Genomic DNA, 27,530 nt, shown 5'->3' with positions numbered 1-27,530 from the left:
AACTTCAACAACATATTATTTATTAATTAATAATGGATTTTCAACAAAAATAATACTATAAATAAATGTGTATCTGAGCTCTTTTTAATAATTAATGCAGACATCCTTAGCGGCAATGATGGCTTCAGGCGGCACCGGAAGGTCTGGCATTCGCTGTAGATGTAGTCCTCTGACATGACATCCCAGTGTTGGCTGACAGTGGCGTTAAGGACCTCATTTTTTGAATGGCGGAAACTGCAGGCCTTCTTCTCGATATACATCCTAAAGGTGTAGTCGAGATATCTTGCACGGACCTTTATGGACTTGAGAGGATTGGCCTGGGTTGTTTCTTTTACTCCCTATGGTCCAGTTTAGCTTTTTTTCACAGAGCAATAGACTAATGCATAATTTCAGACTTGTTGACGGTTTAGACGGTGGTCCTTGAAACGTCCAGCTGCTTGGAGTGTGCAAATGTAAATTGGTCGATCAAGTTCAAGTATCATTTTCACGACTTGTATGTAGGCTAAATAACTGAGGTTTGTTTTGTAACTAATTCTTTAAATTTTAATATATTGAAATATAAATTAATTTCGATCACTCAACCTTAATTAACTACTGAATAAGGAAGTACTCAGATTTCAATGAACTAACCGGTATGTTCCTAGTACTATCTCATAGAAATACTGGACATTTAAAAAAAAATTTCATTTATTGTTACATATCATAATTAGCTGTTTTGTTTCATTAGGGTGTTTATTCATACAAAATTAACAATATAAATAGAGGTCTATTATAAAGAATAAAAAAAAATATTGCATTATATGGCCTAGCTTTCTATTTTTCAATGTGTTACACTCTTTCAAAGAATAAACAATTAATAAAAAAATTCAAAATTGACATGTTATCCTATTTCAACTCTTACATGTCAATAATTGCATTAATACAAATTTAATAAGTAAAAAGATTGTAACCATTTTACTTTATAAAGAAAAATTATGAGTCGTTCATAGAATGTCCCAGAGTTGTTTCCAACTACGTGATCTGAACCATATCGCACATCTCTGAAATTTTTGATTAACTTTATTAGTATGGGTTTTAGATTCGAACATGCACAAAAAAAAATTAAAAATCCAAAAAACGTATTGTTGTAATAACAGAAAAAGGGGGAACGTATATATATTGAATACAAATTAAGAAAGGAAATTAGTTAAATGAAGAAAGAAGAGAATAAGCGAGTTAATCCTAATATGTACTATGTATCTTTAATCTTCATTATGTTTGAAGAAGGAACATTGGATGCAAACAATGTCAATGACAATAAATAAATCACAAGTTCAAATATTTGAAAAAAAAAAACTATTTTTACATGGTTTCACATATTTTGGATTTGCAAGAGTGTCAAAAGGAGGTACTGGTTTGATTATATTTACATCAAATGGACAAAAAACAAAACAAAAATGTTGTTGACAATGAGGTTTTACTATATAATTTACCTATTATATAATTATAGTTATTAGTAGATCGTTTTTGAAGAACTGTTTAAAGACTTTAATTCAAAAGCAAGGTAGATCAAGGTGCATTGAATAAGTTAATAGTATTTCTTATTTATTTATTACATAATGAATAAAAAACAATAAAATAACTTTTTTGAAGGACTTCAAATTTGGGCATTATATTTAATAATCTATGTGCAACGCTTATTATTCCCATACTATAAATATTCATTTTAATATAATTATCATTTTTTGGGTAATAACAGTAAATTGACTTGGAAAAACACATAAATCAGTTACAAAGTAAAAAAATCAAAACAATTTATAATATTTCAATGAATATCAAGTAGTTAAGTGAAATAGTATAATATATAATTACATTAATGTAAGTGCATACATTGTTATAATCGAAATCCAAAGTTTGATTTTAAATACCATGAGAGTAAATTCATTTATTCGATCATTAACAAAGTTTTTCTCCATTTTCTTTTCGATGTGACTGTTTAAATTAAAGAAAAACCATTTGAAAGATTTAAAAGGGAAGAAAGTTGGTTTTAAATAATATTAGTTAAAAATTATATAATTCTACTGGATTAATAAAAGTGATTTACAGGGCCGTGGAGAATTATTTACCGATTTTTGTTCAGAACATATCGCGAACAATAATGACATTTCGTATGACTTAAGAAACAATTTATTCATACATTTTTAGAATAATAAAATAGTTTGTGATCAAATTTAATCAATGTAGCCACCATTTGACTGGTCAGGCGACGTCTGAAACTGCCACAGACTTGCTGGATTAAATCGGCATCCATGGAGGACCAGGCCTTGTTGACAGCAGCCTTTAAGGCATTTATGTTGTTGTGTCGTTTTTTGCAGGCCTTGGTCTCCACGTGCACCTAGTTAGAGAAGCCTAGTGGGTTCAGATCTGGGCTCTGAGGGGGCCAGTAGTCCTTGGGCCAAAAGTTCAAGTTGTCCTTGAGCCACTCCTGAGCTTTCTTGGAAGCGTGGGCGGGTGCTCCATCTTGTTGAAAAACCCAAGGAGAGTTGCCGACTATGGATTTGATCCACGGAAGGACCTTGGACGCCAGAATCTTCACATAATCCTCCGCTATTAATCTGAAGCCAATGGGATACCGGCTTCATGGCCTTCCCGTTGGAGGCCACGAGACCCAACATCATCAACGAAGCAGGGTGCTTTGTTGTTGCCACATAGCAGTGCTTATCTTGCACATCTCCAAAGCTCACAACACAGTCATTTTGCCTTTTAAAAACAGGATCGACCGTAAAAGTTTTCTCATCTGAAAAAATGATGATGCGTCCAGATGAGCTCCTGATATCATTCAAGATTTTCTTGGCACGCTCAAGTCTGACTTCTCGCTGACGTTCAGTTAGCAGAGGGCGTTCAGTACGCCTCAGGGACTTCCCTCCAGCCCTTTTCAATGCCATTGAAACAGTTGATCTCGACGTTCGCATCTTTCTGGCCATGTCGGCAATGGACCTGTTGGGAGTCCTCTTGAAAACTGATTTTAATTGCCTTGTTGAGATAGTGGGCTTCCTGCCAGCCCCAGGGGAATGCTTGAGATCACCCCCAGCCTCCAAGCGCTTGGAAACGTTGTAAATTGTCTTCAACGAGGCCCCAACCTGTTTCTTAATGTTGTTTTGAGGCACTCCCGCTCGGAGGAGGGCTGCAATTTCGATCATCTTTGTTTCCTGATTGAACATGGTCTCACGTGTGGAAGTTGTTACACAGGAAGGATTTTGTTTATTTTAACAGTAAAAATACGAAACAATCAGATTGGTTGCCACAAAACCTCTTTAAAAGTAAATCAGTAAATAATTTTGCACGGCCCGGTACATTTAAAATGAGTCTTGATTTGAAATAACTTCTATTGAATAGTTTTTAACTAAAAACATTTAATTTACATTTTTTAATTGCACTTTAAGTGAGAAAATGAAGGTTTACTTAGTAAGCAAGTAGAAACTGTTTATATACAATGTTCATGTGAAAAAAATATTTATTTTAGAAATATTTAATAGTACTTTAACTAAAGAAAGAGTCGAAAATAATGTTGAAATAGTAATGAAAGAAAAAAGAGTATCTTAATTATGTTTAACGATTCCCGCAAAATTGATAAAAAAAAATTAATAATAGTGGCAATAGACGGTATTTATGTGAAGCACGAGGATACTACATTTGTAATGTTTTTCTACCAAAATCCCATCGCTAACAACGATGTTAGACAAAAGATGGACATAGACCAAATAATTTATTTTGTGCTTATTATTATTCAAAGTATTGATTTCTTTTACTATAGATATGCTTGTCGTTATAGCTGTAAGTTCAAAGCATTTACTCGCATGTCATTTTTTTTTTTTTTTTTGTACTTGGAAATCTTAACAGTATCTTTTTTATTTTCTAAAGCTGTTATCATTATTTTTTAAAGGATACAATAGTCACTAGAGTGAGTTTGATTCTCTAACCGTGTTCCAAAAAACTTAGCCTTAGTCTTAAGCCAAATTCAACAGCCAAGAAAATACACAAATATTTATTTCTGAACACATCTTTTTACACCAAAATTGTAATTAACGTGAAATTTGCTTCAAAATAAGTACTAGTTCATTCTACATGGTCACTATTTGCAGCAACTACAGCTCTTAGAAACTTCAGAACGGCTATACATGCTGTTACGGGTGGTCTCTTCCATCAAGTTTTCCCATGTAGACACATTGGAGGCCTTTGAGTCGTCGACGCTGCGGTAGGAAGCCACAAAAACTTCCTTTCCAGAATTGACTATATGGAGAAGTCCATTACGTTGAGATTTCAAAAAAAAAAATTTAAAAATCTAATTTTTGGTTTTTTGAATAAGTTTAATAATTGCTTATTTTGACAAATGGTTAGAAAATATTGATACCATTTTTTTGGAAAAATAATCCCTTATCAAAAATAACCAATCATAATATATAAAAATATAAATTTTAACTTTATTGGCATTGCACAGTTTATAAATTTTGTCAAAATTTGATGGTAGTATAAAAATATCACTTTTGTAATAATAAAAGAAAATCTTAAGTCCAATTAGCATATTTTCTTAATTAGTAACTTCTAATGATTACATCAGACAATTCTTTAATAGGAATGAGAAAAATATCTAATTACAGATTATTATTATATAATTATAGATAGAGAGGTGAAATATGCCAGAAAAACGTTGGAAATACAACTATTGAAAGAAAAGAAAGATCTAGAAAATCAAAGAAAACAAGGAGGGAATGAAAAGTTTTAAAATTGTCAGACTGATAATAAAGTAACCTTCGGCCATAGAGAGAATATAAATAAGTAGACTTTCCGCAAGGTTGACTACAAAAGGTTGCCGGATATTCAAGTTATTAGTGCAAAACTATCTTAAACCGTCTTTGAATACTTCACATTACATTGTTTGCATGACTAATTTCCGAAACTCAATTAAAAACTCGGCTGAAAATAGGCTGTGAGTGTAAGAACTGTACAACGGATGACTTGAAATATTTTCATTTTAGTTATTAGAGTCTGTTAGAAATATTTAGTACATCAATTTCGGATATGAAATCGGATATGGGCATAATAAAAGAACAGATGTGGAATCCGGAGTGGATTCCACATCTATTCTTTTATTACTCCTGTTTGGAAATTACCTCTGAAAAGTGAGGTGTGGGTAGTTTTGGCCATCTAGTAGTATCAAACCTGCACTTAATGTGACATTTGATTATTGTTCGAAATAAACCCTCAGCAATACCCTGTTCTCAGGAAAATGGCTTTCCATTGAAGACAAAAATTTTGCATGTCACTTCAAAAATACTTTTCGAGCGAGTTGGTGCTCCAGCAAAATCCCTCTAAAAATGTACAAGAATTATGTTAAAAAATTCAGATTTCTTCTGAGGCAAAGGTATCTGTTCCACCAATTGTCCTGGACTGTCTCTACTTAACAATCTATGATTCTTGGTTCAGAAGGAACTTGATGAAAATATGCTAGCAACATCAGAAAATCAATTGTAAAAAGCTTGAGAAAAAGATTTACCTGATACATTAAATAATTTGTATGAAGGAAAACACCTATAAAAAATATTTAAAAGCATATAAATATGGAAAAAGAAATTATGTTACCCAGTGATGATGGTTTTAAAAAAGTTATAATCAATTTCAGGACATAATTTACATGATATTAGTTTTTTTTTCTATTTTCTAATTGAAATTTTAAAAAAATCATAATATTAATTTTTTGTGAACAACTACGTTTTTTGAAATTTTTGTGAAAAAATTTAATATCTGATTTTTTTTTCTAAAAAAATTGATTTTTGGAAATTATTAGTTTTTGTTATTAGCTATGGATTTTTCAAATTTCATTTTTGAAACTTTTTTTCCAAAAAATTTAATTTTTTACTTTTGAATTATTTTCAAAAATATTCCAAAAACCAATCCCACCTCCAAAAAAACACTCCTGCGGACACCCTTGTACAGCACTGAAGATTTGCTTGATAAATAAAAAGTATAAGTCCTTGTTAAACTCTAAGTGAATAATTGAGAATCGGCATCTGGGTATTTTTGGGTATGCCCTTGACAGATGGGGAATTGTTTTCATTCCTCTTATAGCTGCTTGTAACTAATCTTATCTTAAAATTTACAAGTCTTTTGTCACCCTTTCTTTAAAGTCTTTTTAGTTATATGTAATTGGAATGAAATCTATGTCAATGAATGTAATAATAGGGAAAAATCCTATAAAAAAATAATAAATCCTTTCTTTATAAAATATATTTGTAATATCTTCATTAAAGATAATTATATTATTTTTTATCATTTCTATCCATTGCTATTAATGACATACTTCTTTCTGGACAAATGACTTCATTTTCCGTCATTAGATCAATAAAAATATTAATTATTATAATTATTGCAATTTGCCTCATGCATCTTCTTCCTTCAATGTTATTATTAATCCTCACTTACCTGGCCAATGCATAAATATTATACTGTACAGAAATGAAAAAAGTTGGGAATTTGGTACCGTGCGATATTTTTTATTTTGCATTTTATTCCTCTAAAAAAGAAAATAACCAAAAGGAAATTTTGATGTTTCTTTAAAATGATCGATTTGAATCCAGTTACAGGATTTTTATTTTATTAAGTATTAAAAATATACACATATATGTTTACATAATATTTATACAATCTTTCTTGTACCTACATCAAAGGATGAGTATTTTAGTTCCAAGGTTACTGCCAAGTAATAAATATTATCTTTTGATTCCGCGTTTAACGCACGTTTATTTAAACGTTTCTCTTCTTTATTACTACTCAAATCTCGTTTTTTGATACCAAATGTCTAAGTATATTATTATTAAATATACTTCCAATGCTCATTCGCTCGATGCCAAATAACACACCCTATTTTACCAATTTAGAATTTTGAACAACAAAAACTGTCAACTTAACTTTTAAAAATTAATTATTCCTCAATTTCTAAGTTTGATATTTTCTTTCATTATGAATATTTAATTTCTTTTTTTTTCGATAAAATTAATCAGTTGACTTTGAGGAATGACTACTTTGATAAATGGTCCAGTGGCATTGTCCCAATTCTGGATATTAATAATTGAAGTAGCATCAAAATGTTTGGTTAAGTGAACAGTATGGCCGTACACTGATATCTCCAAAATCACTTCCATCTCTTATTTTTGATATCCCGATTTGTCTATTTTCATACTTAGAGCTTGATAATAAAGATGTGCCTAGAACATTCCCAGAGTGGAACTAATAGATAAACTTTTAGACCATAGACTTGATAGAATATTGTGTGAACTTCATACAAATATATTGCCTCTATGTCACATAATGACTGAGCTCAATGGTCTAAAAAATTGAGCAAACTCGTTTTCAGATGTCCTAGATTATATGAATAATATATCTCAACTTTATTATTCGTTTATTTATTATGAATAGAGAAACTTGGTAAAATTATTTGTGGTAACGTTCATGACTTCGAATTTAATAATAAATTAAGAAAATAAGCAGAAGTTTCCCCTGTGGGAAATGTCTGAAAGTGTCGTTGAGGAATTACTCAATTATCAATTTTATACTTATCACAAAAAAGGAATTACAAATGATTAACTTTTTAAAATGAAAATAGTCTTTGTTTCATATTCAATATCGCTCATTTCGTATAAGTCTAAACCCCAATGCATAGGTTGGGTCGAGATATAAAAAAAAGTTGCACGTTATAGTAGAGTTCATTATAAATTTTTACTTCCATATTTGGGGTTCGAAATTAAAGTAGATTTTTATATTTTAAGCGATCCATCACATACGTTACATCAAATAAAATTAATTCGGAACAGGAAAAAATAAAGATTCAATTTCAAAAACAGTAAAAAGTATCGCTATGAAATTTGTGAAGAAAAGTGTGTGGCATGCTCACTCTGAGCAGCTCTACTATAATTATTATCAAGCTCCAAGCAAGAAAATTGACAATTCAGGATGTATGGAAGTGATAAAGGAGATATCAGTGTAAGGTCATACTGTTAACCTAACCTCAATGAGGATACAACCTCAATTATTAATATCAAGGGATGGAACAACACTACTGAAGCTTCTATCACAGTAGTCATTACTCAAAGTCAACTGATTAGTTTTGTCTTTTTACCACTTCGAATTCTCAAAATATCATGCCACAAACAAAGTTGTGAGCGTGCAGTCAATGAAGTAACCAACGTTTCTGCTCAAATTTGTGGGCAAGAGAGAAGGGACGGCTACATATAGTAGAGCAGAATTATAATTATGTTTAAATTCCCCTATTAATGAAACAAAAAAATATTATTGAGAGCTTATCGGTGAAAAAAAAGAATTAAATATTCACAATAAAAGAAAAATATCAAACTCATATAATAATAATAATAAAAAAAAGCTTAAGTAGAAACAAATCAAAACTAGAAATTAAGGAATAATATATAAAAGGTTGTATTTTTAAGAGTTTAATTCACAGTTTCGTAGTCCAAAATTATAAATTGGTAAAATAGGGTCTCTTATTTGGCATAAATAAACAATGGAAGTATATTTAGTTATAATATATTTCCCATTTGATATGAAAAAAGGAGATTTGAGTAATTAAAATGAAGATACATATCAAAAAACATGCGCTTAATACGCGGTACAGAAATTTATTTGCAGCATGTTTGGAACTAAAATACTCAAGCTAGAGAAAGATCGTAAAATATTGTTGCAACATACATAATATATTTCAACTACACTACTTAATGAAATAAAAATACAGCAACTGGATTCAAATTGATAGTTTTAAAGACACAACATGAAAATTTACTTAATTTTCAACATTTTACAGATTTTCAAATCAAAACGCGTCCATAAAGGTCCCTTTTTTGGACGTTTGATGGCTATTTTAGAAAAATAAAATAAAAAATGAAAAATATCCTATTTACCAAATTCCCAACTTTTTCATTTCGCTACGCCCTAATTCATCTTATATATTCAAAAATAAACTTTTGAATCTTCTTTCACTTCCCTACTCCTCCTCCTTTTTTTCTGCCTAGTAACAGTTTTTATTCTTCATTCTACTATTAAAAATTAGAAGGAAGGGGAGATTGCATTAGCCAGTAAATTTGTCTTGGATGAACACTAATGATAATTCAAACTGTTCAATAATTTTTCAGGTAGTAATATGAAGGGGAGATTATATTAGCCAGTTATATTAGCGTCTTGGATTGCATGAACACTAATGAGAATTAATTGACATCCCATCAGACTTTCCCCCCCTCCCATGAGTCCGTGGTAGTAGTCTTATATATACAAAAATAAATTTTTGAATCTTTTGCCCTCCTCTTCCTTCGTTTTTTTCTGCCTAGCAACAGTTTTTGTTCTTCACTCTACTTTTTAAAATTAGAATGAAAGGGAGATTGGATTAGCCAGTTAATTCGTCCTGAATGAAAAGTGCACACTTATGAGAATTCAATCTGTTGAATAATTTTTCATGTACTAACATGAAGGTGAGATTGCGTTAACCAGTTAATTAGTCTTGGATTGCTGCAATTCAAATAAATACTTATTGCTGCAATTCAAATTAACGCTTATAAGAATTTAATCTGTTCAATAAAACCAAATAGTGACATTGTATCACTAATTCGACATATTACTTTGGTAATATTTTGATGTAACTATGGCACATAAGCATTCTCTTGAAGCATTGGATATTACGCCAGATACTAATTTATTTGGAGGTAAATGAATTTTTGTAGTTGACGCATGTATTAAGCCATCTTCATTTTAGGCAATTTAGGAGTAGGATAGTTTATTGACATCACATCACACATTTGATTTTCATCCCCTGTGCGTTTTTGGAACGGTCAGGCTCATACTAGTATACATACATATATCGACACAAAGTAGACTTATACTTTTAATGTTTTTTGTATACTATCTATTTTTCAAAGTCTTTAATTTACTGTCTGAAAACTACTGTTTTTGACTACTTATAATATAGTAATATATCCTTTCTCTTTTTCAGTTCAGCAATCTAGTTTTTACGGGTACTCCTCCATGCTTCCAAGTCGTTACACACAAGCCATCATGATTGGAGAAAGTAAGACTACTTATGTATAATATTTTGAGAATGAAAATCGTAAAGGAGTCAATGGGTTTTATATTTATACTTCAGCGACATCATTTAGTAATTAAGATAATATGTCTGCGTCATTATTCATCGGGGGGGGTAATAATAAAAATATAAAGGGATAATATTTTGTAGAGCACAAGGAGAAGCCGGAAGTGATACTTTTAGTTATGGACGTGAAACTTGCTGGAATACCAGTGAGTTTAAAATAAACGCTTGATAGAATGTCATAAAATGTATGGTAACTCTAGTAGACCTTACGTCTGAATTTTCAAAAGAAAAATAAATAATTTGTAACAGTATAAATATTTTCTTGGTTACCAAGATACGCTCGCCGGAATTTAAGTACTTTTTACATCTCTACTTATAGTACTTTTGAAGAAACACTCTTGTTAACATCCTTTGTCTCTTATATAAATATAAGAGACAATACGTATTACTTATCTAGGCGGAAAAACCATATACATATAGTTTAAAGGCATACTAAATTAATTACATGTAAATATAAATATGTACTTTTTTTTTCATCTACAAAATGCCCAGCTAATAAATGATAATACTGAAACTTCGCCTTAAAGCATTGGTTCCAAAACTTTTTCGAGTTCGACCCTTAAAATATGTTGTTAGAGAATGTGTGAATCCTACACTTGCCATCGAAATATGAATATAAAATTTGGAGTGAAATTTATGCAAATAGATGACTTTATGGCCATATCAACCCTATAAAGTTCAAACCAGAGGCAAATAATATCAGCTATTTGACCATATTAATCAAAAATAAAGATTTTAACTCTAAATATATTGAAAAAAATAGAAGAAAAAAAAATCAGCGACAAAATAATCAAATATATTGTAAATATAATATGAACGATATACTGCTTTTAATTATTTCTATAATATTAATTCTCTTTATTGCGGTATATAAAGTCAAATATATAATCCCAGTGACTTAGAGTTTAGTTCTTGGACACACTTGATTATTTTTATTATATATTGTAAATTCAATTTTTTCTTCTTCTGAAATAGAAAAATATTTTTTTTTTTTTTGTGATAATTAATCTTATGAAAGATATAACCTAAAAATTACTCACTATCAAAGTAAGCCAAGGAAGCAAATTTTTCGCACAAACAGCCCCATGTTTGCATATTTAACTAATAAACTATCAATAAATCAAATTTTAAAACTTGGACATAAACAAGATACTCTATTAGATAATCTTATACTTTTTAAGAATTTTATAAATGATATTATAGAAAATATAATTAGCCGGGGATATACAATCTTCTGCGAAGACGTAATATTTCAAAGCTTTGTGTTCGAAGGACAAATTTAATTATTAGTATAAGGAAAATACCGATTTATATCCTTTTAAGTCCCAATCTGATCCATCTGGGATTTTTATATACCGGGTGGATACTTGAAACTTACACAGATAGAAATAAAAAGGAAAATTGTCTCCCGACCTTTAACTATACATTTTACGAAAATCTTTGTTGATCTTTTTCTGATATATAGCCAATGTCAAATATATTTATTTTATTCGGTCACTACTGGCCTGAGAGATGGTAACATGCCTCTTGCGAAATAGTTGCTAGTGTTGTGAACAAAGTTCGGGCCCATGGTGGTTCATTCCTTGTAGACCGAGGTCTTCATAGCTTCAACGTTCGGGTGACGGATCCTACAGACCTTCCTCTCGATGTGCAGTCAGAAAGAAACGTCGAAGGCATTGACATCTGGACTGTATATTGGCCACATTTTCTTGTACTAGAAAGCCATGTTGTTAGCTAAAAAGACCTTAGTAATTTTCGCAGTGTGATTGGGTGGGAGGGTGGATCTTGCTGAAAGACAAATTTCCTCTCGAGGAAATTTGCCCGAATCTAGGGGAGCAGGTTAGTTTTAAAAACATCGTTATAGATGGCTGCAATGAGGTTGTAACCCTATGGGGCGCCACAATACCGTTGCAGGACTTGATGGGTATTTTCCCGGAGGTCTCCTTCTTCTCTACGGGTTTGCTGCGATCTAGCCTCTTCTTAGCATTATAAATGGTCATATGTCACATTCTCGTCAGCCTGGCTTCAACGGTTGGAGTGTGACCCACACGAAGAATAGTTGATCCCCTAACCTTGAATTTAGCTTATATGACATTCCCTGCCCAACTAAAAAAAACAAAAAACAGTAGATGTTTGAAATACATGGCTACCTATACAATTACTGATATTTCACTGAAACCCTCTCAAATAAACATAATACAAGTGTGTAAGTTTCAAGTTTCCACCTGGTAGGTATATATTTATATAGTACTGTTTTTCCTTTATCCACCGTTATAGTAATACTGAAATACTACTTGTATTCAAATTGAAAGTAATTTTTCGAGAAAAAAAGTGACATCAGCGATTAAATATACATCTTTTTATATAGACCAGTATTTTACTCACTTTGTCTCCTGCATATATTTTTTCTCGAAAATACATATACTCAGTTCATACTCCCCCCTCTTGGTTCAATCAAGATTTCAATCTTTTTTTTTTTTACTTAGGCACAGCCGGATTCCTTCTATCAGTCAACCGGATTCTAACAAAAGATTTAATTCAAGATGTAAAAATGAATACCCTTCTTTTCTTTTGCATTTCAATTGGGATAGTGGGGCTCTGTTGGCTTTTGTTCATTCGAGTAAGAAAATCCGCGTTTGTCAAACACTACATAAACTACAGAGAACGCTCCTCTCCAAATCCTGTAACAAATACTTCTACCATTATCCTAGAGCCAAAAGAGGAAAGAGTAAGTTGCAATTTGAGTTTCTTAACCAAAACCCGTTTTCCCTGTTGTTTTTTTTAGTTTTACACCAAAATTTTAATTACTTCATAGAATAATAAATTATTTTTAACAAAGTTACAAAATGTTTCGAATTATTAAACTTTACTACAACAAGACTCAATACATATTTTATTACTTCCTTTTTATATCTCGTAAATGAAGTAACCTATAAAGGGTTAATCTTATCTAGTGGTGCACATTTTGTTATTTTCAATTTTTCAAGAGTAAAATTTAAACGAGAGTTTTTTTGAGGACACTTATTTAACAAAAAGAAGTACTTGGCACAACTTTTATTCAATACATAACCCTCATCTGTGTCTGGAGATGAGACCAACCACATGATGAGGTAACAAAAGTCCAGAAAGTTGTCTCTCAGGAAGGCTTGAGTCTTTAGGGCGTAATGACTCGGAGCTCCGTCTTGAGTGAGGACAAGTTTTTCTTCGAACTTTTTTTTAGCCCTAGGAAGCATTTTTTTTTAAATCCAGAAGTTTGATGTAAGCATCTGGATTGAGCTGCACTTTCCTCTCCACAAAAATGTAAATACCTAAATAAGTTTAAATATAATGCATGTTTGATATTTGGTAAAAAAATCAGCCCAAAAAACTTTAACATTATTTATGTGTCAATAAACGGGTTGGATTTTGTATTTTACAGTTATTCGAGCCCCAGTTCCACCAAAAATTAGCTCATTCATCAATTACTAATTAATTGTATTTGTTTCGGATTGTAACAGATTGCGGAATTTTAAAAACTAATTTGTGATATTGACAAAATTGAAGAAAATGAGAATTAAGACTAGTGTTGTCACAATAACATTATTTTAGTACGTTGTTGATGTTGATATTGTTATTTTTCGATACTTTTTCGGCTAAATTATAAATTCAGAGCTCAAAAAGACTTAAAAATTCACCACATCCCTAGAAGAGATGCCATCCCAATAATGTTATTGCCATTGCACCCAATGTTTAAAAATTTAAATTATATTAAATGCTAAATTTTGAATGATATAGGGAAGGGGAGTTCAAAAATTTGATGAAGTTTATTTATGAAATAACAACTGCTGCTTATGTTTATACGGGACATTTATGTTTGGGACAAAAATTAGGGGATTAGTCATCCGTTGGTTAATTTTTGCCGGACATAATGGTGCTACAAAGTACCGGTTTTTCTTATCATCTAGTATAATAACGTTTTAAATACGTCAGTACCCCGGTATCACTACCGAGCGGTATGGCTGTAACAATACAAGTATTTTATCATGATACGATATTTAGTTATTGAATGATATTATTATGGTATATCAATACTTCACACAATTCTGTACAAATATTGAAAAAGATTGAAGTATCATTCAATACGCTGGCCCAACAATTTCTTAGAATAATAATTTTATTATTGTCTATTGATATATCACATATGATATCTGATTATTAGCTGGAGAAGTATTGATTCAAATTATTGGGATCAATCAAATGGGAAGGGGAGGAAAGGGAAGAGTTGGAACTGTGTGTCAAGTCATTTAATTTATGAAGATTTGCATGGGAGCATTTGGGTATCGTCTTCCAAGGAATTAATGATTTTTCCATCTGCGCCATCTACTCATCTCAGATCTTCTCTTCAACTCCAGGTTACACTCCGTCAAGGATTCTCGCCTCTTTGTGCCTCACTCTCTGGATCTCATCTCCTTAAAAACCAGGATAGTTTATTGGGAATATGTCCCTTACCATCAAAGTTTTTCACAGTTACTTCTTACCTTACGAATAATCGCCTTAATGCTGAGGAATACATCCATTACTTCATATCTTCTATGGAATCATCACATACTTCTACGGAAGTTTCATAAAGAGACATAATAATAAGATCAAAGGCCCAATAATAAGAGAAAAGTGTTGTCATACTTCATCCACAGCTCCTTCATTGAAATTCTTGAGTCCATCCCTCCTTCAGTTAACTCAGCTTTATCTCCAACTTTAAGATAAATATTACATAGATAATAGTCCTTCAGTGTCCTTGATGCATATAATGCATGCGACATGAATCATTAGTCCCAATCAAACTCATTTCAATTTCGAAATCATGCTGTAGTGTCTACGCAAACAATTATACATTCTTAGACTCCAAGTCTCACTCCTGACTTAATCACAATTGTAATTTTTTCTTAGATGGGAAACAAGGGGAAGCTGTCTTAAACTCTATTTCTTGATATATTTGTCTGCAAATCATGATTGTTCTACTATTGTGAGAATAAATAGTTCTTGGGAACTGTTAAGTGATTATTTGATAAAAAAAGTGACTTCTTAAATTATGTACACTTCGACAGGAATATCTGAATGTCATTGCAATTCTAAAACTTAGTCTGTCGGGCATAATCTTCTAGATAACTAAATAGCTTGTCATTATATTATAATAGTACACTAAGGAAGATCTAGTATCTCCACACAAATTAATTATTTAATAATAATAAATAATTTTTTTACATGAGAGTTTATTAATATAAGTGGTTTTATTTAAGAAAATAGTGAAAATGTATCTAAATAATAATTTTTTTTTTCAGTATTGAATAGACAAATAATAAATAAATTATAATATTAGATTCCATATTTATAAGTTTTCTGTTACATTATTTTTTCATCTTATTGATTCCTTCAACTATATTTAATAAATAAATAATGTCAATTCTACTGCGAAAGGTCCAGAATGTTTGAAAATGTGAGACACTTATAAAGTTTTTATTGTGTCCAATTTCTTATTACTCGAAGTCCAATCCTGATACTATTCTATTCGAGACGTGTTCACATTTCACAAATTCCGAATAATCCTTTACCTAGCTATTGAGAAATCAATGTGTATGAAAAACGTATCCATAAGTCTTTACTTTTGTATCTTTAATGCCAGTAAATGGAGGAGGGTCTATAGAATTTCCATCAAGGAGGATTTCATCACGAATATAAAAAAAAACAAAGAAATGAATCATAAGTGTAATGAATAATTACCCTATTTGAGAGCTACAGCTTCCTTAGACCCACGATTTTTAAACGATATACTCACCTAGTTTATCATTTACGTAAATAGAATGAGATTTTCCATGATAAAAACAATTGGAGGTTATTAAAATTTATTGTTGATATTACTAACTAGTAATTAGCGTGATCAGAGTTAGCTGGCTCATAAATAATGACGTCACATCAGAGTGTATTAAAAACTGAACACTTTGAATTTTGAACTTCAACGAGATATGTATAATACAAAATGTGTAAAGGGGGTTGGCATCAGATCAATAGGGGGGGTCACAAGTGTCAAAAAAGAATTCAAAAGAGCCAAACAACGGAAGATATGGGCTTCTTTCATTTGTTGGTGTCAAAAGTGGCCTCTCCACCCTCAAAAGTATCTTTTCACCCATTTTTTTGGTAGCTCTTTGGACAGTCTTGTGTAAAATCCCAAGATTTCTTATGGGCCCTCATAGACTTGAGGGGATTGGCCTGGGCTGCTTTCTTTAGCTCCTCCGGGTCGTTTTTGGTCTTTCCGACAAAACACTTCTTCTTTTTGGACTTACAAACGATATAGTGACGCCCAACTGCTTGGAGTGCGCGAATGGAAATTCGTCGATCACGTGCAAGTGTCATTTTCTCGACTTGTACGGAACCTAGAGAGCACTGGTTTGTTTTATTTGGTAATTAATTGTTTTATCTTTAACATATCGTAATATGAATTAATTTCAATTACTCTACCTTAATTAATTTTGAATTAGTAATTATTCAGATTTCAGTGGACCAACCGGTAAAATAGTAGCATACCGAACAACTCATTTTCAGACAAGGTTAAAATAATTTTTTTCTACTTAAAATATAAAAAGGAGTGCTTAAATTTCATGTCATTTTTTTAACGGGATCTTGTAATTAAAAAATATATTTTCCGGGAAATAAGAAACCTTATTTGTAATACAATGAGAAATGAATGGATCATTTTGTGCATTAGCTAATTCATCTAAATGAAAGGGGTAAAGAGTATATATCCATTGTATGATATATATATATAAATATAATGTTCATTTCCTCAATCTCTCATTCAAACTTTTTATGATAATCACAATAGTATCTTAACAAAAAATATTTTCTTTCTAAGAAGAAACAATTCTATTCTTCTCTCGAAAAGGAAAGAATAAGACATTTCCCTCTTTCCTTCTCCCTTTTAACTGCTACTTCTCTTCTTTATGAAAAAAGTATAAATCTTACAAATTCTTATAAGAAATATGAATTAATCCGTCTTATATTCCCTCTCCCCTTTCTCTGCTCTACGTACAAATATTCTATAAATATGTGTTATTTCCATTTAATGTATTCAATGCATCATCCTTCTTACCTGTCATATGATTTTAAATATTTAAAATCAAAGCTCATGGCAAATGATTTCTATATTTTCAATGATGAATTGTTGGATTTTTTTTTATTAACTTTTGTAGGGATTTTCGTCCTACATACATATTGGAAGCAACCTGTGCGAAAAACAAATTAATCAAACATGGTTGTTTTTTTTTTGCATTTTTGTGATTTTATCTTTTAAAAAAATAATGAAAAAGGGTCCAAAATCAATTAGCAGGGATGAGCCTCTGTATTTTAATTTTTTTGTTGAGACGGGATTGACAACAATAGGAGAATATTATTCGTGTGTGGTGGTCGTCTCATTAATTTTTTTTCGATTTCAAGGCGTAACATAACAAATAGAAGGATAGAAAATGATTCATCTACCCACCGACTCCATTCTTTTTTTGACTTGGAACAATGACCTCAAAAAATAAAAAAAGGACGCATTTAAAATGGCAAAATCTTAGGGGTTGGACAGTGGTTTATCAATTGTTAAGGGGGCTGCAGTAGACTAGTGATCTTAGTCTTTAACGGGGATCCGAAAAGAGTATTGGTAAACCCTTTCAATTCTTATGAACAAAAGTGGTTCCGATATTGAATGGCTACTTCCTCACTCTACACTATTAATTCAGTAGGGGGAATAAATACTTCACTTTTTGTGCCTTGGCGATTGAGAATTCAGAGAACCTCTTCTTCCTATATCCGTCCGTGTGGCAATTAATTAACTGAGTGTTGGAGATAGTACAGAAAAAATGGAAATGCAGAATCGCAAAGGTTGATTGGCTTGATTTGTCAACGGCGTCAAGCCATCCAAAATAATAAAATAGAAGCCCTCATATCAAAATACAGCCTGTAATGTACGCAGGAAGGACTAATAAAAATGCAATGGCTTAAGGGATGGAGAAGATGGTTAAGAGATTAATATCAATAATGGTCAGTTTTGATGAGAATGGAATTCTGGCTATATATATATATATATGTAGAAATAGATTGTTGAAATTGGTGTATTCAACTTCTTTTTTTTCCCGTTAAATTTTTAAATAGTGATCCTCTAAACATTTTTATAAGTTAAAAAAAGAAAGGGAAAAAAAGACAGTAATTAGTTAGATTCTTAGAAAATGTTGATGCAACACTCCCTTACTTTCCTTGGGTCTTGGAAACCCCATATTTAATAAAAAGTAACGTTTTTTAGCCACCATTTCCTGAGTTATCTTCAATAATATATGTCTAGTTTTTTTATATTAGTTCTTTCTCCAATATTATAGGAGCTATTCTTGATTACTCATTGCCTTGGCCCTTACTGTATCAGATTCTGTAAAAAAAAAGAAGGAGCTTTGCATTATATTTGACCTCGCATGATAAAATTATCCAAAAGTATACCAATCTAGCTTTGTTTTTTCCTTATATAAATTAAAGACTATATAAAAACTTAAGTTAAAATTTTTATACTTTTATACTACAATTTTTATTGTAGGCCTAGGCATGCATACCATATCAAACAGACACAACATTTTATATCAACAAACAGCAACTTAACAGTGTAATCCCTGTACTTGCTTTTCTTGGCTGAGCTTTCTTATCTGGATTCGTAATTTGTCACTTTCAATTGTAAAGATAACAATGAAGAAATGTGCAGTTCTTTTTGTATATTAATCCATTGATTATAAGGAATTGCCCTAACACACAAAAAATAATCCTTACAGATCAGGATTTAGATATTTAAATTAAATAAAAGTAAAATGATCTAGAATTGTTCAATAATATATTTTTATTCAATCTTATTGCTTATTTTGAATGCAAATTTTCCGCCAAGCAAGTTTTACTTCGCCAAACTTTGTACAAGGCGATTAACTCCACGACAAACTTTCCTAATACAAATTTTCCGAAGGGGAGCTTCCTCAAGACCTATTATTTGCAAAAAATGCATGAAATTTTTGAGCCAAAAAATTGTCCAACTTCCCGAATACAGTAATAATGACGTTGTAGGGTTAATTATCACACAACCTTTCTTTTTTACTATAAATCTACATTATAAATAGACTTGTACCTACATATATATTTTTTATCTGTTCTATAATATCTAACTTAAATAAATATACAAATACAACCATATTTGCTAAAAGAAGAATACATGGTGAATACAATAATATGTACATATGTAATATTAGGGCAAATCCCGTATAATTCAATGTGTGTGTTTTTTTCTTCCATTTTTTGCAAACATTGAATTCATTATATCTTTTTTATTTCTTAGATCTTCTTCTCTCTCAAAAATATATTATATTTGTAAATTCTCTTTTATCTAAGAACATTCTTTTTTTAATTATTTGGTTTAAGCACTTTATGTATACTATTTTCTATAATAATATTCGTTATTTAAATATTTAAACTCTTTGTAAAATGAAGGATAAACAAACAAATAAAAACACTCAATATTAAACATTAAAAATGCAAAGCTTATTTTTATTAAAAAAATAATTTTTGGTTTTTTTTACTATGCCTGCCAATAAATAGTTATTGGAAATCTATGCTAAATGTTCTAAAGCAAAATGTTCTAAAAATTACTGCTGCTTTGGTGAAATACATTGTATAAAGTAGAAGACATATCTGCTCTTTGAAAAATTACTGCTGCTTTAAAATCAGTTATCAATAGAAAAGTATTTCATATAAACTAGTCACAAACATCATTTTAGTGATAAAATCTTGTATTTTGAAGACATGACAATTATCTGTACAGCTTGTGAATTTCCATATTAAAGGATAGTAAAAATATTTTTTGTCAACCCTTACCGTCAAACAAGTATAAATGAACTCGCAAATTTAAAATCAGTTATCAATAGAAAAGTTGATTTCAGTTTAAAAAGTAAACTAGCAATAAATTTATATATATATTTTCTTTCAATTGGCATCTCTTTTTCAAAAAAAAAAAAACGGTGTCCTTTGACTACTTTTTAGTGATGAAAATCTTGTGCATTTTGGTCTTGATAAATTTGGTAGGTCAACCATCAAAGTGGAGTATGTCTGGAAAGGGAAGTCTAGCCTAGGGGGCATTGTTCATAGTTTAACATGAGCTAATTCTAAATCAATCAATCAATATCTGACATGAATATACATGATACATTTTTATATATGTTAGTAGAGATACAGTCATACAAAAGAAGTAATATATATATTTTTTGGATTAACATCGACCTCTCAGTCATATATACATAAATTATAATAAATATTGGCCAGAAAAGAAATAAAAGACGAACATAAAGTTGTTCATAACAGTAACATAAAAAGTGATGACTCATATTTGTTTTTTTTTAAAGACTAATTTAACATTAAACACAATTGAAGTTGTAAATTGTCTACATAAATAGAGCAAAATTATGGAAAATTTCGAGTTTTTGTTTGATCATGCAAATATTTATTTACTCACAAATTATTTATGCATATTAACTTCATACCTCACATCCAAAAAAATTTATAGAATAACTTTATGTAATCAGGGGAAATAAATAAATTTTATGATAAAAACTATCTATAAAATAAATATGATTACAGGAAATTTCACGCATTCTTTTTATCCTACTTTCTTCATTCTAAGGAGAGCTAATATTTATAAAATGTTTTTTTTTTAAATATTCAGTTTCATTTTTTTTAAATTTTTAAGACAACGTTTATTACAATCTATGTATAGGCTGGAAATTTGTCACGCCACATTATGACATATGACTGAGAGTTAGTCCATAAAATATATAATATTTACAAATTAAATATTTTTATTGTTGACTATATTTGAAATGAATTAAATTGTAATCATAGCTGAAAGTTTGTTAACTTTTTGATTAAATTGTTAATATAACCAAAAACATCAATTCCAATTTCATTTTTAACAATATTTAATAACTATTATGTAGTTATATATTTAATATTGATGAAATGAGGAATAATTTACGCTTTTGTTTTTAGACAGTTCCTCCTCCTCAGGCACCGAAGATGTTTCTTTAGAGGGGTAATAGAATAAACATTAGGATCATTATTTGGGGCTTTAGTACAAGCAACGTTCGAACTTATTTTTACTCTTTATAATTTGATTTTAATTTCGAACTGTTGCGAACCCAAAAAGGAGTATAATTCTTATCATATATTAGCATAGAGATTAATACAATCATGCGAAAGGACTCCATCAGATCTTAGGCTATTTTTGGGCATGTTAATACTCAGGGGGACACCTAGGTGTAATTTCAATTTGAGGACTATTAACATCACTCTCACAGATGATAAGATGCCTAGCAGGGTAGTTCTTTGCAACCTCACATCTTCAAGCATAAGAACAAAAATTTCCCACTTGAAATCGTAACTCACATTCATTTGAGTATCTGCATCTTTCTCATTGCCTTTTCCTCGTTTAAGGACAGTGGCATATTGCCTTTGTGAAGAGTTGAAATAGCAAAACTTTGCCATCAAAACTGCTGTATCTGACAACCAAAATCTGTCCATCATTATTGAAAGATTAAGGTAACTCCCCTTATTATAGTCAGATTTTTTTATTTGCCTCACAGATTCTTCTTCAAAGTCCAAGTTCTCATCAGTTTTTTCAGGCATAGGGAAATCTTCCACATCAAAAATTTATTAAGGACTGATTCTAAGAATTTTGGTACATTAGCCGTTTCTCTTCGTTATTTTCACGCCAATTTTACAGTCTCTTCTGCTGGCAGTATCCAAATTCTTTCTGGTAGTAACACAAACAAAAGATCACAACATCCTCACCCTATTTTTTTTTATCAATATATGCCTGCTACTCTTGAAGAGGGATCTATCTTCAACATTTCCATTTATCTCTTGGAATTTTATTATCATAGCATGGACATCAAGCGATATCAAACATTTCGTCACATTCATTGACGAACTTTTTGACCAAAGGATGATAAGTTTTCAACCCATTTCTAGAAATCCTGTCAACTTCTTCGTCTATTTTTTGAATTTTACCATCGTCAAAGTATTTGTTCATTACAGGAATGCTGAATTGCTCCCATATTGACAAAACTAAATCAGCAGTTGTTATATAAGCCTCTCTTTTAAACCATTTACCAGGACGAGTTTGATTTAAGTCTTGCTTTACAATTAAAAGGGATTTATAGACATCCTTTATAGATGGGATAATTGCTAGATTTAGATCACTGGGCTTACCAGAAAGGAAATGTAGAGTTAAACTTCTCGTAGGCTTTGCTGTTTCTGTTTGAATACTACTTTGTGAAAAATCACTTGCATCGCAATTATAATTAAGTACTCTTGAAGGAGTGGAAATCAATCGAAGGATTTGTAATCCTCACCTCAGGGATCATAGTCTTAGTTTTTCCTTTATTTATAAATATCTCATTATTAATAAAGATCTGGAACCTTTATATTCTCTTAATTAAAAAAACAGACTAGAATCACGGATTTTTATTTGGAACCATTATCCAATGATTTTAACTTGAATATGGGCATTAAAAAAAATACTTTCTTTAAAAATTAGGGACGGAAAAGATAGGAAATCGAGGCATGCATTAATGAGCTCTCTTCTGTCTATGGATCCAGAAATAATGTGTCTTCAGGACATAAAATCAAAACTTTCATCCTCTTGAAATCCAAATTTTCCTCTCTACCTTACGAAAAAGTGTCATGCCTTTTTTACTAGAGATAACGACAATAGAGGTGTTCTGACTCTAATCAGGAAAAAAGTTAATGATATTATTTTTGTAAAGGGTTACCCCGGCAAGAGTGATTGGAATAAAATATGTATGATTATGAATGGTGTGACGTTTTCCGTAATTAATGCATATGGACCAAATGAGCTGTCTACTCCTTTCTTCCATTTTATCATCAATATTGATTGGAGATTTGAACATTTACCTTGACAGGTTGACAAATCAATATACAAATTCAAAAGTCTTAGGTGAGCTTGTGTGAGATTCAAATTGTTATATCCTTAACAACATCACTGTTACTAGGAATTGTCATTGGAAGAAGGGGGAGGGAAATCTTGAACTAATGTTTTTTGAATAACAGGTTGTTTTTTTTTAAAGACAAATATTACAAATAACCTGTTTGAAAGAAGATGAAAGAAGAAAAAAAATGACATCAGTATTATTTTTCAGCACAAATCGACAAATTTGGTAACAAGACAACATACGGTGTTTTTCATTCTGGATTATCCATCTTAGAACAATTTTTTTAAAATGGGTGCCCTTCGGACAATTTTTGTTATGTATGAGTACAAGGCTAAATGAAGCTTCAACATCAAGGCTAGTATGTAAAATCTCCGGATCAGAGCAACTATTAATTTCCCAACAATTTAATTTTTAAAATATCTACTTAAGAATAATTATTTTACATCATATTTGCAACTATTCAATCCATTTTGCACCTGTGAATATCAATGCAAATCCTAAAAATATTTGTATAAATAATAGATTGGAAAAAGTAATTTCTTAAAAAAACACATTAAGAAATTTTGCAGTGTAAAAGGGGCCAATACTTTATCGGTTCGTATTGCAGAACAGTTCAAGGTATTTCGTTCTGTTATAGTAGATTTGAATGATTCACTACGCAATGGCAGGCCTGTCGTCCAAAATATAGATAAAACCATGATAAATATCGACATAGACTATCATGTAAGTAGTCGTAGATTCCATTAGAACTTACGATTGATAAAAAAACCGTTTCAAACCATTTGGAGAAGGCTGGATACAAAAACTCAAAGAGAAGAGTAATTGTGTTTCATCAGGATAATGCCAGGCTGCACAAATCTTTGATGACGTGCCAAAAGTACTGGGAGCTCGGGTGGGCAGTTCTTATGTATCTAACCTATAGTACAAACCTGGCACCTGGTGACTACTACTTGTTGCTGTCTATGGCCGACGCGTTTAGGGGTACAAATGTAGCTTCAATAGAGGCATGACATTGACTTAGGGAGTTTTTTCCAATAGGGACAAGGGCTTCTACGAGAAGTGCATTATGAAGCTGGATTCTCGTTGGCAACAATATATCGAACATAACAAAGGAATTTCTTAGCTTAAATCAGATGATTGCAAGACTTCCTTTCAAAGCATTGAAATAAAGAGAAAACATATTGAAAAAGGCCAAATATCTTTCTCCCAAAATATAAGAAATCGGCAAAAAATACATGTTTATTTTAAATTAAACATAAAAAAATAAGTTTATTGACTATTGTCTTAGAGGTTATATCTGGAATAGGTATTACTTCTGGGCACCCGGTGAAACAATCCATAATAGTTAAGAGCATAGCGCTGTCCCTGAATTTTTGGGAATGGACCGATTATGTCTATGTGAATAAAGGGAAGTCTTTCAGATGGAGGATCGAAAGACGACGTTGGTTTTGGTGTCCTGAAGGGTTTGGTTTTCTGACTCGCTGACCACTCTCTGACGTTTGCTTGCAAATTAAGCCAAGCATAAAAGAGTGAAACCCTCCTTAACGTTTCTTTGAATCCCGAATGATCGTCCTTGTGTACAGGATGTACGATTCTTTGACGCAATTCTGGAGATGACACAGCCACACGTAATTCGTCAGCATTGCCAAAACCAGCAAGCAGGGTTCCTGCAATGTAGTTAAACGAAAGTTTAATTTTAAACTTGAGTAAATAAGGATCCTCAATTATTTGTTCAATGAAGTTTGGGCCTTGTGATGTTATTGGATTTAATTTTCTAGAAAAGGGTTCGATATCACAATTGAATTCTGCTATGAATGCTAAAGTATGGTTCTGTCTTGGTGTCTTAAAGAGGGATTGCGAATGTCAATCGCAGTGACTAAAGGTTTGTGGTCCATAAAAACTTGTCCATCTAATGCCCATAGAAAATGTTTGATGCTTTCCTTAACACTTCCCTGTCAAACATAGAATATTTCTGCTGTGTCGTTGAAAGAGCCCAGGACAAAAAAACTAGAGGTTGACGGTGTCCATTTATCTTTTGCTCGAGAACATCTCACATCCCTGTATCAGATGCTAAAGGCCATGAACTATCTCTTAATGGAAGTTCAGTACTTTTAGACAAACTATTTTTGATACTTTGAAAGGCATGTTTATGTTCTGTATTCCAATTAAACTTTTCCTTCTTCTCTAACAAGAAGTACAAATGAACTGTCCATTGAGACAATCTTTCCCTAAACTGAGCGTAATATTGTACCATCCCCAAAAATCTATGCAGTTCATCTTTTGATTTTGGAGTTGATACTTTTTGGATTGCCTTTACCTTACATTGTAGAGGCCTACAACCTTTCGATGAAATAGAATATCCAAGGAAGTCTATAGGCTTCATGAAAAACTCACATTTTTCAGGAGAGAGGATCATACCAGCTGTTTTAAGTCTTAATAAAACAACATTCGACGTTTTAAATGTTCATCCATCTACTCCAAAGCGACTTGGATATCATCAAGGTACACAAACACATATGGATTTCATCGTAGTATTGAATCAATGAGTCTTTGAAATGTCTGAGAAGTATTTTTAATACAAAAATACATCCTCAAATATTCAACTAAACCAAATAATGTAATGATTGCAGTTTTATTTAATAGAAGTGTTATTCATAGATATTTGGTTATATGCTCTGTGTAAACCCTTTTTACAAAAAAACAGTCGTACTTTTGAGATTAGCTACCAAATCTCTTAGATTTGAGAGGGGATGTGGATCAAGGTGTGTCATCTTATTTAATTGACGATAGTCTCCGCCCATTTACCAGCTTCCTTGTGGTTTTGGAACGACGTGAATAGTGGAAGAACAATTAGAAGAAGACTATCGTAGGATTCCTTTCTGCCTTATGGTGTTGTTGGATTAGTCAAAAAAATCCTATGAATAAACCTAAAAAGACTCCTGTCTTGATTAACCACTGAAATGATGTAATTATTAAAAAAATAAGACAACATCTTGAGATTATTACCGCTTATCCGTACTTCCAACACCACCTTGTGAACAAATAGATTGAATACTATATTATATGACATAATTCCTTCGATTCTGTCAATATGTTATTCACAGTTTATTATATTCTCCGAATTGTAATTCCAGTCAAAGATCGTATGTAGTGTTTTCATCAACTTTTCAAAGACGCCATATAGTTATCTTGGATTTTCCTCTATGCAGTAGTACTAGAGTCATTTTCTTATTTATCGAAGTATATGGACCTTGAACCACAGACTAGCAACGATTTGACCTCAGACTCTTATCAGAATATCATGCATGAGCCCTGTCAATCTTTTACTTACAATTAAAATAATATGTCCTACTTTATGTATTTAATTTCTGTAATTGGCAATATCCATTTAACTCGTTTTGATTTGTTGTCATATTGACAGTATTAGTTCAACATGACTAAATAAAAACATTGTATTACTCAATTCCAGATTTACAACTATATAAACTTGAATATAGATTTAACTTTTTGCTGCTTTTGAAATTTAAAACATGCATTTGAATAAATTGATATTGAGTCATTATTTATAAGTTTATATTTTGAAATCTCACATCTCAAAAAATAAACTGATATAGGGCCACTCTCACGAAGTGGGGCTTATTTTTACTTCCTATACCGAGAGTTCTCTTAAAATCTGAACACTTTGAATTTAAACTTTAACAAGATATAATTTATTAATTAACAATACAATTTTAACAAAAATAAGTGTGTGTATGAGCTCTCTTAATCATTAATGTATCCCTCCTTGGCGCAATGATGGCTTCCCAGCTGCAATGTAAGGGGGGCACCCGCTGCAGTTGTTTTAATCTGTCATTGCATCCCACTGCTAGCCTACAGTGGTTTTGAAGGCCTCTTCGTGCCTGGAAGACAGACACTGTAGGGCTCCCCTCTGATATGCAGCCAAATGTGTAGTCGAAGTGTTAAAAAATAGTTGTAAAGACTCGCTCAAAAACCATTCAAATGATTCTTGCAGTAGAGGAGATGGATTTCTTTCATTGCTGGTGTCAAAAGTGGCCTCTCCTCCGTCCACACAAGGCTCCAACCACTTTCTTATAGCTCTTCCGACATTCTGGTATGAAACCACCCTGATTTCTCTTGCATGGGCCCTCATGGACTTGAGAGGGTTGGGCTGGGCTGTTTTATTTACCTACTCCGGGTAAAGTTTGGTCTTTTTGACAAAACCCATTTTTCTCACCAACGTTTCAGTCTAGCTAAGGGTCCTGAAGTCGACCAACCGCCTGGAGTGCGCAATTAGAAATTCC

The 27,530-nt window shown here is 31.5% G+C and overlaps 1 protein-coding gene across 2 annotated transcripts in view; it reads left to right on the top strand.

The window, feature by feature from the left end:
- Ent3 (equilibrative nucleoside transporter 3) overlaps nt 1-27,530 on the top strand; it is a 143,489-nt gene that overhangs the window by 88,529 nt on the left and 27,430 nt on the right. For both annotated transcript variants that reach the window (XM_040717088.2, XM_040717096.2), the window contains exons 5-6: nt 10,028-10,102; nt 12,670-12,911. In XM_040717088.2, the coding sequence (XP_040573022.1) occupies nt 10,028-10,102; nt 12,670-12,911 (317 nt within the window). The remainder of the gene's footprint in view (nt 1-10,027; nt 10,103-12,669; nt 12,912-27,530) is intronic.

Source organism: Lepeophtheirus salmonis, chromosome 1, assembly GCF_016086655.4.
Source record: "Lepeophtheirus salmonis chromosome 1, UVic_Lsal_1.4, whole genome shotgun sequence".
Classification (NCBI taxonomy): domain Eukaryota; kingdom Metazoa; phylum Arthropoda; class Copepoda; order Siphonostomatoida; family Caligidae; genus Lepeophtheirus; species Lepeophtheirus salmonis.
The sequence above is the reverse complement of the archived record's forward strand: the minus strand, read 5'-3'. Positions and strand labels throughout refer to the sequence as shown.